This window comes from Oncorhynchus gorbuscha, linkage group LG23 (genome assembly GCF_021184085.1).
Source record: "Oncorhynchus gorbuscha isolate QuinsamMale2020 ecotype Even-year linkage group LG23, OgorEven_v1.0, whole genome shotgun sequence".
NCBI lineage: Eukaryota > Metazoa > Chordata > Actinopteri > Salmoniformes > Salmonidae > Oncorhynchus > Oncorhynchus gorbuscha.
This window is the reverse complement of record NC_060195.1, coordinates 48062593-48075176: the sequence shown is the minus strand read 5'-3', so window position 1 is coordinate 48075176 and position 12584 is coordinate 48062593. Positions and strand designations below refer to the sequence as shown.

Here is a 12584-nt window from a genome sequence, read left to right as displayed (position 1 = left end):
TCAGTATGTTAGTGAGGGCTGTTAAACAGTCTGATGGCCTTGAGATAGAAGCTGTTTTTCAGTCTCTCGGTCCCTGCTTTGATGCACCTGTACTGACCTCGCCTTCTGGATGATAGTGGGTTGAACAGGCAGTGGCTCGGGTGGTTGTTGTCCTTGATTATCTTTTTGGCCTTCCTGTGACATTGGGTGGTGTAGGTGTCCTGGAGGGCAGGTAGTTTGCCCCCGGTGATATGTTGTGCAGAACTCACTACCCTCTGGAGAGCCTTACGGTTGTGGGCGGAGCAGTTGTCGTACCAGGCGGTACGTCTGTAAACGTTTGTGAGTGTTTTTGGTGGCAAGTCAAATTTCTTCAGCCTCCTGAGGTTGAAGAAGCGCTGCTGTGCCTTCTTCACAACGCTGTCTGTGTGGGTGGAGCAATTCAGTTTGTCAGTGATGTGTACGCCGAGGAACTTAAAACTTTCTATCCTCTCCACTACTGTCCCATCGATGTGGATAGAGGGGTGCTCCCTCTGCTGTTTCCTGAAGTCCACGATCATCTCCTTTGTTTTGTTGATGTTGAGTGTGAGCTTATTTTCCTAACACCACACTCCGAGGGCCCTCGCCTCCCCCCTTAGGCCGTCTCGTTGTTGTTGGTAATCAAGCCTACCACTGTAGTGTCGTCTGCAAACTTGATGATTGAGTTGGAGGCGTGCACAGCCACGCAGTCATGGGTGAACAGGGAGTACAGGAGAGGGCTGAGAATGCACCCTTGTGGGGCCCCAGTGTGGAGCATCAGCGGGGTGGAGATGTTGTTACCTACCCTCACCACCTGGGGCCGTCAGGAAGTCCAGGACCCAGTTGCACAGGGCGGGGTTGAGACCCAGGGTCTCGAGCTTGATGACGAGTTTGGAGGGTACTATATTGTTAAATGCTGAGCTGTACTTGATGAACAGCATTCTCACATAGGTATTCCTCTTGTCCAGATGGGTTAGGGCATTGTGCAGTGTGATTGCGATTGCGTCGTCTGTGGACCTATTGGGGCCGTAAGCAAACTAGAGTGGGTCTAGGGTGTCAGGTAGGGTGGAGGTGATATGGTCCTTGACTAGTCTCTCAAAGCACTTCATGGTGGCGGAAGTGAGTGCTACGGGGCAGTAGTCATTTAGCTCAGTTACCTTAGCTTTCTTGGGAACAGGAACAATGGTGGCCCTCTTGAAGCATGTGGGGGCAGCAGACTGGGATAAGGATTGATTGAATATGTCCGTAAACACAACAGCCAGCTGCTCTGCGCTTGCTCTGAGGACGCGGCTGGGGATGTTGTCTGGGCATGCAGCCTTGCGAGGGTTGACACATTTAAATGTTTTGCTCACGTCTGCTACAGTGAAGGAGAGCCCGCTGGTTTTGGTAGCGGGCCGTCTCATGGCACTGTAATGTCCTCAAAGCGGGCAAAGAAGTTGTATAGTCTGTCTGGGAGCAAGACATCCTGGTCCGCGACAGGGCTGGTTTTCCTTTTATAGTCCGTGATTGACTGTAGACCCTGCCACATACCTCTCGTTTCTGAGCCGTTGAATTGTGACTCTACTTTGTCTCTATACTGACGCTTAGCTTGTTTGATTGCCTTGCGGAGGGAATAGCTACACTGTTTGTATTCGGTCATGTTTCCGGTCATCTTGCCCTGATTAAAAGCAGTGGTTTGCATTTTCAGTTTTGCGCGAATGCTGCCATCAATCCACGCTTTCTGGTTTGGGAATGTTTTAATAGACGCTGTGGGTTCGACATCGCCGATGCGCTTTCTAAGAAACCCGCTCACCGAATCAGCGTATTCATCAATGTTGTTGTTTGCCACAATGCGGAACATATCCCAGTCCACGTGATCGAAACAATCTTGAAGCGTGGAATCCGATTGGTCAGACCAGCGTTGAACAGACCTGAGCGCGGGAGCTTCCTATTTTTGTTTCTGTCTATAGGCCGGAAGCAACGAAATGGAGTCGTGGTCAGCTTTTCCGAAAGGAGGGTGGGGGAGGGCCTTATATGCATCGCGGAAGTTAGAATAACAATGATCTAGGGTTTTGCCAGCCCTGGTTGCGCAATCGATATGCTGATAGACTTTAGGGAGCCTTGTTTTCAGATTAGCCCTGTTAAAATCCCCAGCTACAATGAATGCAGCCTCAGGATATGTGGTTTCCAGTTTACATAGAGTCAAATTAAGTTCGTTCAGGTCCATCGATGTGTCTGCTTGGTGGGGATATATGCGGCTGGGATTATAATCGAAGAGATTTCTCTTGGTAGATAATGCGGTCAGCATTTTATTGTGAGGAATTCTATGTCAGGTGAACAGAAGGACTTCTATAGAGTTCCTGTATGTTGTTATGATCACACCACATCTCGTTAATCATAAGGCTTACACCCACGCCCTTCTTCTTAACAGAAAGATGCTTGTTTCTGTCGGCGCCATGCGTGAAGAAACCAGCTGGCTGTACCGACTCCGATAGCGTGTCTCGAGTGAGCCATGTTTCCGTTTCCATGAAAGCACCATAAAACTCATGGTAGGCTACCCTTTGTCGGCTCATATCTGTAGGATGCTGGATTCAGTGCTCTCATCGGCATTAAAACCAAATATCGACCCAGGTTGGATGTGACAGTAGAGATGAGGTGCGCACTGTCGACCACACCCCATGACTTTGGGAAGCTCTGACACGCCATGCATCAAGCACACCCATCTCATTATTGGTGGTGAGAGAAGAGACATTATGTCAGAATAATTTGCAGTAAGGCGGGTCATGTTTAACAGAGGACGCATGACTAGACCTTCGCCTCCCGAGCCCGTTGGGAGTTGCAGCAATGAGACATGATCAAAAAAAGGGGTCAAATATTTTTGGGAAATTAAAATTGTCTTTTTTTTCACGTCGCAATAATTTAATTTAATATCATAATGGGGTCGTAGGCCAAAAAAGTTTGGGAATCCCTGACCTAGCAAATCATATCATTTTTTGAAAATAAGGTTATTATTTAGCAACTCGGACCATATTAGAAACTAGGGTTAGTATTCATCAAACTCTGACCATTTTAGAAACTAGGGTTAGTATTCATCAAACTCTGACCATTTTAGAAACTAGGGTTAGTATTCAGGAGGGATAGAAGGAATCATGGAAATTAGGACTTAATATATGGACAAGGTTCCCGTTGATGTTCCTGGAGCTAATTAACACTAGAAGCACAACACACAGAGCCACAGTATGGACTGTTTTAAGTACGGAAGTGACTCTTTTAGATGTATAAGTTATTCACAATATGCAGTAATGTGTTTAGCATGTACTTTACAGTAAGTTTACTGCCTGAAAGGTTACATGACAGAGTGTAAAGCCTCGATCTCAAATCATTTCAGTTGAGTGAGCCACAGCATATCACCTTCAACCATTTCAGTGTGTATTTTTCATTTTAAATTAGTTAACTTTCCCGGGGGGGGGGGGGCATAAGCAGATTATGTTGGTCAGTTAGTCTGTATTCAATTTTAGGCCCTGTACACTATTCCTATAATGATGGTGGAACAGGTCTTGGTTTTGCTGTAAGGACTTGTACTGCCACCTGCTGGCATTTATATGTTATTGCTGTGCTTATACAAGGATTCCATTAAGTATTTTTGTCAATTATCTGAAAATGTTTATTTATTATCTACACCCATCTAGTTCCTCCAGAACAGCCTGAATTCTTCAGGTCATGGAAATGTTGCCCAATTGATATCAAGGGACCTAACTTGTGCCAGGAAAACATTCCCTACACCACCGCCACCAGGCAGTTTGCCTGTTTTGCTTTCGCCAAATCCTGACTCTGCCGTCAGCAGGACGCAACAGGACCCGAGATTCGTTACACCAGGCAATGTTTTTCCACTCCTCAATTGTCCAGTGTTGGTGATCGCGTGCCCACTGGAGCCGCTTCTTCTTGTTTTGGCTGATAGGAGTTGCAATAGACCATCCGTGACAAGGACCGACGAGTTGTGTGTTCCGAGATGCCGTTCTGCATACCACTGTTGCCGTTATTTGCCTGTTTGTGGCCCGCCTGTTAGCTTGCACAATTCTTGCCATTCTCCTTCGACCTCTTGTCAACGAGCTGTTTTCGCCCACAGGACTGCCGCTGATTGTTTTTTTTTGTTTGTCGCACCATTCTCGGTAAACCCTAGACACTGTCATGTGTGAAAAGACCATGAGGACAGCCGTTTCTGAGATACTGGAACCGGTGCACCTTGCACCGACGATCATACCACACTCAAAATCGCTTAGGTCACTGGTTTTGCACATTCTAACGTTGAATGCCTTGATGCTTGTCTGCCTGCTTTATATAGCAAGCCACGGCCACGTGACTCACTCAGGTCCTCTGGCACTGGCCTTTTAACTGTCCCAAAGCCTAGGACCAAGAGGCATGGAGAGGCAGCCTTTAGTTATTATGCCCCCAGCTGAAACTGTGGACATATTTAAAATGTTTATCTTAAAACACATTTTTAGCTTTGCTTTTCCTTAGAGTGCTTTTTAGTTGTTCAGTTTGTCATTCTTTAGTTTTTTATTTTGTGTTTGTTGTGTAGTAAATAGTTCAGCTTTTATTTTCATTGTTTGTTTTCTTCTGTAAAGCACATTGCGTTGCATTCCAAGTCTGAAATGTGCTGTATAAATAAAGCTTGGTTTGAATATGATTTGTCTGTAGGAGCGAACCATTTTCGTGAATGGGCAGAGATGGGCAGATTGTCGTCACCTGGAACGCATTCCATATTATGGCAAAAGCAGCTAAAATATGAAGAGAAATGTATTAGGTACAATTTGGTGTTATTTACACTGTACAGAAATATAAACGCAACATGCAACAATTTCAAAGATTTTACTGAGTTCATATAAGGAAATAAGTAAATTTAAATAAATGTATTAGGCCCTAATCTATGGATGTCATATGACTGGGAATACAAATATGCATCTGTTGGTCACAGATACCTTAAAAGAAAAGGTTGGGGTGTGGATCAGAAAACCAGTCAGTATCTATCTGGTGTGACCACCATTTGCCTCATGCAGCGCGTGTCTCCTTCGCATCGACGTTATCAGGCTGTTGATTGTGGCCTGTGGAATGTTGTCCCACTCCTCTTCAATGGCTGTGAAAAAACTGCACATTTTAGAGTGGCCTTTTATTGTCCCCAGCACAAGGTGTACTTGTGTTACGATCATGTTGTTTAATCAGCTTCTTGACATGCCACACCTGTCAGGTGAATGGATAATCTTGGCAAAGGAGAAATGCTCCCTAACAGGGATGTGAACACATTTTTGCACAGAATTGAAGAAAAATAAGCTTTTTGTGCATATGGAACATTTCTGGGATTTTTTTATTTCAGGTCTTGAAACATGGGACTGACATTTTACATGGTGTTTATATATGTTTTCAAATCTTAAGTAATCATAAGAAAGATAAGGACAAATCAGATCGCAGATCTAAAACATTTTTATTTTCTATTAATATAGAAAAAAAGACAGTACATTTATTTTATAACTGATACAAAATGCAATTAAAGGTCAGTTGAGATTGGTTGACATCAGTTGAGTTGAGTCAGTGTCCTCATCAGACCTTCTGTCTCTTCCGATTGGTTCCCACGTCCTGGGCAAAGGTTTGATTCCCATGTTCTCCTATACTTGGGCCTTGTCACATTTGGGACAATGGCAATGTCACTCTCCTCAACTGACCTAATAATACATTTGATTTTAAGTGCCTTTCAAGTCTCCCTAAGACACAACAAATATATATATATATACAGTACCAGTCAAAAGTCGACACACCTACTCATTCGAGGGTTTCTTTATTTTTAATAGTGAATACATCAAAACTATAAAATAACACATATGGAATCATGTCACCAACAAAAAGTGTTAAACCAATCAAAATATATTTGAGATTCTTCAAAATAGCCACCCTTTGCCTTGAGGACAGCTGTGCACACTCTTGGCATTCTCTCAACTAGCTTCATCAGGTAGTCACCTGAAATGCATTTCAATTAACAGGTGTGCCTTGTTAAAAGTTCATTTGTGGAATTTATTTCCTTCTTAACGTATTTGAGCCAGTGAGTTGTGTTGTGACAAGGTACGGGTGGTATACAGAAGATAGCCCTATTTGGTAAAAGACCAAGTCCATATTATGGCAAGAACAGCTCAAATAAGCAAAGAGAAATGACAGTCCATCATTAACTTAAGACATGAAGGTCAGTCAATGTGGAAAATTTCAAGAACTTTTCAAGAAAGGGTTTAAGGGCAGTCGCAAAAACCATCAAGTGCTATGATGAAACTGGCTCTCATGAGGACCGCCGCAGGGAAGGAAGACCCAAAGGTACCTCTGCTGCAGAGGTAACTTAGAGTTACAAGTAACAGACACATCCAACATCAACTGTTCAGAGGAGACTGCGTAAATCAGGCCTTCATGGTCGAATTGCTGCAAAGAAACCACTTCTAAAGGACACCAATAATAAAGAGAGACTTGCTTGTGTGATGAGGTGGGGTTGGACCCAGGTGCAGCAAATGGACTAGACAAGGCATCAATGGTTTAGGATAACGTAAATACTTTACTGAAAAACAATAAGGTAACAGAAGGATCACAGTAATACTGAAAAAACAACAAACACTAGGACTAGAAACTTACTCAGGCGACAAACACACAGGGCAACCAAAATCAAGCTTCTACAAACAAGGACAGAAAATACACCTCTTTTAAAAGGGAAATCATAATGAAATGGTAAGCAACACCTGAGTAACAAAGTATCTAGGGCGGTCTCTGCTGCCAGGAGGAATCATGACGACAGTACCCCCGCCCCCTCAGGAGTGGGTCCAGCTGCGGAGCCACCAGAATTTCCACCACAGGAACTCCAGTATCCGATTAACCCCTGGATGCCCAGTTAATTTAGAGTAGTGTCCCCATTGTAGTAGTCGGGACCAGGTTGATCGCGGAATGTAAAGTCTGTTAGTGGGTCCCCCGCACGGGGTCAGGTTATCGGGGTCCCTCTCCTCTTTAGAGACATTGTATTGGCGGGACAGGGCGTCTGCTTTATGATTCTTGGATCCCGGGCGATAGGCTAGTGTGAAATCGAACTGGTTAGAAAACAGAGCCCACCTAGCCTGGCGAGCATTCAACCTCTTGGCTTTTTGGATGGAGATCGGGCCCCTTGGCGGAGTCTGAACAGTCGCCTTGCTGCTTCTCGCCCACCGACTGGGTGGTCAAAGACTTGACGCAGCTCGGCAGTAGAAGCTAATATGGAGCTGCCGGATGGTGGCTGCTGTTCCCACAAAGCCGTTGCCCACGCCAGGGCCCTGACGCAGAGATGATGATGTAAGCGATCATGGCCTGATCAGTGTGGAACGAGGAAGACTGTGGCTCAAACACCAGAGAGCACTGAGTGAGGAAATCCTTACATCCTCCCGGGTGGCCGTCATACCGCTCAGGGGGCTGGGAACTTGGGTTCCTGGTGCAGGTTCACTGATGAAACCCTTACATCCTCCCGGGTGGCCGTCATACTGCTCAGGGGGCTGGGAACTTGGGTTCCTGGTGCAGGTTCACTGATGAAACCCTTACATCCTCCCGGGTGGCCGTTATACCGCTCAGGGGGCTGGGATCTTGGGTTCCTGGTGCAGGTTCGCTGGAGGAACTACAGCGGCGCCTGTAGCACTGGGCGATGAGACTTGGGCATTGGCTCCTCCTGAATTGGGGGCGTGCCGTGGATGGAAGGAATCGGTGAGTGCCCGGAGGGTCTCGTGGTTTGTTCTTGCCGTCTTCCCAACAGTGCTCCTTGATAGGTATGACCTCTAATCTGGTTGATCTCTGCTGGGTCAATGTTGTGGCAAAAACATGCTGTGATGAGGTGGGGTTAGACCCAGGTGCTGAAATGAAATGACAAGCAACACCTGAGTAACAAAGAAATTATCTAGGGCCCTGGTGGAACCATGACAGCTTGGGCCAAGAAATTAGCAATGGAATGAGCAATGGACATTGGACCGTTGGAAATCTGTCCTTCGGTCTGATGAGTCCAAATTTTAGATTTTTGGTTCCAACCGATGTGCCTTTGTGAGACGTGGAGTAGGTGAATGGATGATCTCAACATGTGTGGTTCCTACCGTGAAGTATGAAGGAAGATGTGTGATGGTGTGGGGGTGCTTTGCTGGTGACACTGTCAGTGATTTATTTAGAATTCAAGGCACACTTAACCAGCATGGCTACCACAACAGCGATACGCCATCTGGTTTGTGCTTAGTGGGACTATCATTTGTTTTTTAAGGACAGTGACCCAACACACCTCCAGACTGTGTAAGGGCTATTTGACCAAGAAGGAGAGGGATGGAGTGCTGCATCAGGTGACCTGGCCTTCAGAATCACCCGACCTCAACCCAATTGAGATGGTTTGGGATGAGTTGGACCGCAGAGTGAAGGAAAAGCAGCCAACAAGTAACAACTGCATATGTGGGAACTCCTTCAAGACTGTTGGAAAAGCATTCCAGGTGAAGCTGGTTGAGAGAATGCCAAGAGTGTGCAAAGCTGTCACCAAGGGAAAGTGTTGCTACTTTGAAGAATCTAAAATATGAAATATATTTTCATTTGTTGAACACTTTCTTGGTTACTACATGATTCCATATGTGTCATTTCATAGTTTCGATGTCTTCAATATTATTCTACAATGTAGAAAATATAGAACTATGAAGAAAAACCCTTGAATGAGTATATGTGTCCAAACATCTGACTGGTATTGTCTATATAAAATAAAAAAACACAAGATAAAACAATAAAGAGTTCAAAAGATAGACTACCTCTTCCATTTCTTCCATAATGAGCCTTCTAGATGGAAACAGCCTGGGCTGCTAGAAGGGCCGGACTCCCTAGTCCTCTTGAAGGTGACCCATGGTGGCAACCTAGGGATCAGGAAACTGCCAGAGTCCTCTGATCCTCTCATTCTCTTGGTGAGCGGGACCCTCTGGTCTTCCGGATCTCTTACGGGAGACTCTTGACGCTTCACGTCTAAACCATTATAATCTACGGAATGAAAGACAATACACACAATCGGTCACACTTAAAAGACAGCATTTGTCTTCAAAAACGTTCTATGTGATGATGTTTTCCTAATAAACTTGGAATTTTATACTTGCAATTGCTCAAAGAACTGTCTGAGTGAGTGCTTTCTGGTTCTGCCTCTCTGCTTCTAAACCAGGTGACCCACGATGGAACCACCTGAGGGGCAAGTATGAGACAGACAGGTGCTCTGGTGATCTCAGGGCCGGAGCTCTGGAGAATCTCATTGTGCTCGCCCACCATGACCTCCAGGTCCACAGGGGCCGTGGCCAGGGCCACTGTCTGGTCCACCTCAGCCCTCAGGGCATGGGTCCTGGCCACTGGGAATTCACGGACCTGATCTTGATCTGAGGATGAGGAGGGTGTGGGCTCGATGAAGAGGCCCACTTCTCTGGACTCTTCTAACGGGTCTTCTGACTCCAATTCAGATTCAAAGCCTGAGTCGTAGCCCTGGTCAGGCTGATAGTGGGAGTCAGACTCGTAGCCATCATTATACAGATGCAGCGACATTTTAGCAATAAAAGGTACACAGATTGTCTCAAAACGACCTGTCTTCTCAGAAGGTGAAAGTGTTTATGGGGGAAATGTTGATTCTGTTTCTAGAATGTGGATTTTAGAATGTTATCGATGGTTTCCACGGCGAACAAAGCTTTCTGAAGCAGGTGATGTCATAATGGTTGGCTATGTGGCCAAGGAGAGATGGACATTCAAATCCAAACAACTTCATTGCCCCCACCCCCAAACTTCTGTGTGGAGTGGTGTATACAATACAACACATACAAACAATCAAAATAATGCGAAGCAATAAAGGCAATAGTAGACAGGACATCATGTACAGTCATTAGCTGGCTCCATGCCCTAGTTCAAAGAATGTTTCAACTCCAATGATTATTTGTGGTATTTGTAAACTGATTAGAGGTCTGTACAGGTTTCATAAATGTATAGACAGAAGGTGTGAACAAAAGTTTGACATGAATTGCCTTTCAACAAAATCATAAGCATATAAAGACTGCATTTATACCGGCAACCCAATTCTGATCTTTTGCCCAATTTTTGGAAAAAGAGCTGATCTGTTGGGTCAAAAGACCAATTAGTGGGAAAATAACAGAATTGGGCTGCCTGTGTAATTAAACGATATATATATATATATATATATATATATACACATAAACAAACGTGCAGTCAATAACACAAAATAAATATCTATGTACAGTGTGTGCAAATGTAGAAGAGGTAAGGAAATAAATAGGATAGGTGAATAGGCCATAGATAGGCGAAAACAAAATTACAATTTAGCATTAACACTGGAGTGCAGATGATGATGTGCAAGTAGAGATACTGGGGTGCAAAAGAGCAAGAGAATAAGTAACAATATGGGGATGAGGTAGTTGGGTGTGCTATTTACAAATTGGCTGTGTACAGGTACAGTGATCAGTAAGCTGCTCTGATAGCTGATGCTTAAAGTCAGTGAGGGAGATATAAGTCTCCAGCTTCAGTGATTTTTGCAATTCGTTCCTATCATTGGCAGCAGAGAACTGGAAGGAAAGGCGGCCAAAGGAAGTGTTGGCTTTGGGGATGACCAGTGAAATATACCTGCTTGAACACGTGCTACAGGTGGGTGTTGCTGTGGTGACCAGTGAACTGAGATAAGGCGGGGCTTTACCTAGCATAGGCTTATAGATGACCTGGAGCCAGTGGGTTTGGCGACAAATATGTAGCGAGGGTCAGCCAACGAGAGCATACAGGTCACAGTGGTGGGTAGTACTGTAATGGGGCTTTGGTGACAAAACGGATGGCACTGTGATATACTTCATCCAGTTTGCTGAGTAGAGTGTTGGAGGCTATTTTGTAAGTGACATCGCCGAAGTCAAGGATCGGTAGGATAGACAGTTTTACGAGGGTATGTTTGGCAGCATGAGTGAAGGAGGCTTTTTTGCGAAATAGGAAGCCGATTCTAGATTTAATTGCAGCCATAAAGCTTAGAATATCTGGATTACAATATTTAAAATGCTCTTATTTTGGTGTATGCTAGCCTATATCTCTTTTAATGTTCTGTGTGGTTGTATTTCTTGTTTGTCCGCAGGGCTGGAGTACTGTGTGCGTATGCAGCTAACCAGAACCTGAGCTCACAGCTCAAAGGCATGAGGAGATTGGTCAGTAGCAACCTGAGGGACCTGCAGAGTTTTACCAACGAGACGCCAACGGTACAGCTTTTCTTACCATAGCTGCAATGACAGTATTTCTGTAGGTGTGCACACACACACAAGGCTAAGTCGAGAATGTAAGAGATGGTCAGATTAAATGTATATTGTATGCTTCTCAAAGGGGTGCGTGCGTACATACAGTAATAGGTGCATGGGTATGTGTGAGATAGAGAGAAACTGACAGAGTAACACAATCTCGGACAAAAAAACAGACTCACGTGTCTCAATTTCTGTGACTTTATTCTGCTCTTCTTTTCACAGCAAGTTGATTATCTAATAGCACAATACGCCACTGCCAAGAACAAAGTCATTTCTGACTTGGATAGTAAGTACAGCGCCTGAGGCCGCGTCTCCATATTGTCTCTGTTCAGTCTACTGCACAAAACTCTGAATCTTATGGCCATATCAAGTTAACAGCATATTGAATGTTAAGTAGATACATAACAGAGTTGTGGTCCAATTTCATTTTAATTCTGTCGATTGAGGATGTCAACTGCAATTCCAATTCTTCTCCATTGCTTTTCTGTGGGAGAAATTGGAATTTTAACATCTATTTACGTCCTGAATTCAAATGGAATTGACCCTAACCCGAATACATAATGATGCTATTTCCGCATCCTCAGATGTGGGTCCTCTGCTTGGAGGGAAGATCCATGAGGAATTGGGGAAAGAGGTCTGTCCTGCAATGGACGGAGCGCTCCATATGGCTGGTGGTATGTCCTGTACTTATGATATCATTTCCTCTTTCAGACCGATGCTGTCATTGTTTTTATTCTCTACCACACTGACAATGCTGTCCTCAAATTGGACACAAGTTATCAGGATCTTTTAAGAATACCCTGAGTGTACAAAACATTATTGTATTTATGTATTACTTAACCTTTATTTAACCAGGTAAGAATCAATGAGGTTAAAAAATATATTTTGCGAGGGAGACATGCAAGAAAGCCAAACAGGGAAATAGCAGCATGTACATAAAATATTACAAAAAAATATAAATACACACAGAAGACAAAGTGTCACAAGTTGCAGATACGGTAGAAGATTCAAAATAACTGCAACTATCAAAAACAAGTCGCGTCGATCAGAGTCTTAAAACAGGCAAGGACACTAACTCCTTAACTTGAATATCTTTTGAAGCATGCGCCAGGATGAAGGGGCATTATGGGAAAAATAAGGCTTCCTCATCTCAGTTCTAGCCTTAGGAACAGACAAGAACAGCAGCGACTGTGAACAAAGACTGTATCGAGTAACTGATCTGGTCAGTAAGGAACAGAGATACAAAGGGAGTTGTCCCATCAATGCTTTGTGTACGAAGGTATACCAGAGCTT

At 44.3% G+C, this 12584-nt stretch overlaps 1 protein-coding gene across 11 annotated transcripts in view; it reads left to right on the top strand.

Annotated features, from left to right (window-relative positions):
- prom1a (prominin 1a) overlaps positions 1-12584 on the top strand; it is a 122799-nt gene that overhangs the window by 70697 nt on the left and 39518 nt on the right. For all 11 annotated transcript variants that reach the window (XM_046323204.1, XM_046323199.1, XM_046323196.1 and 8 more), the window contains 3 exons: positions 11132-11252; positions 11514-11577; positions 11876-11965. In XM_046323204.1, the coding sequence (XP_046179160.1) occupies positions 11132-11252; positions 11514-11577; positions 11876-11965 (275 nt within the window). The remainder of the gene's footprint in view (positions 1-11131; positions 11253-11513; positions 11578-11875; positions 11966-12584) is intronic.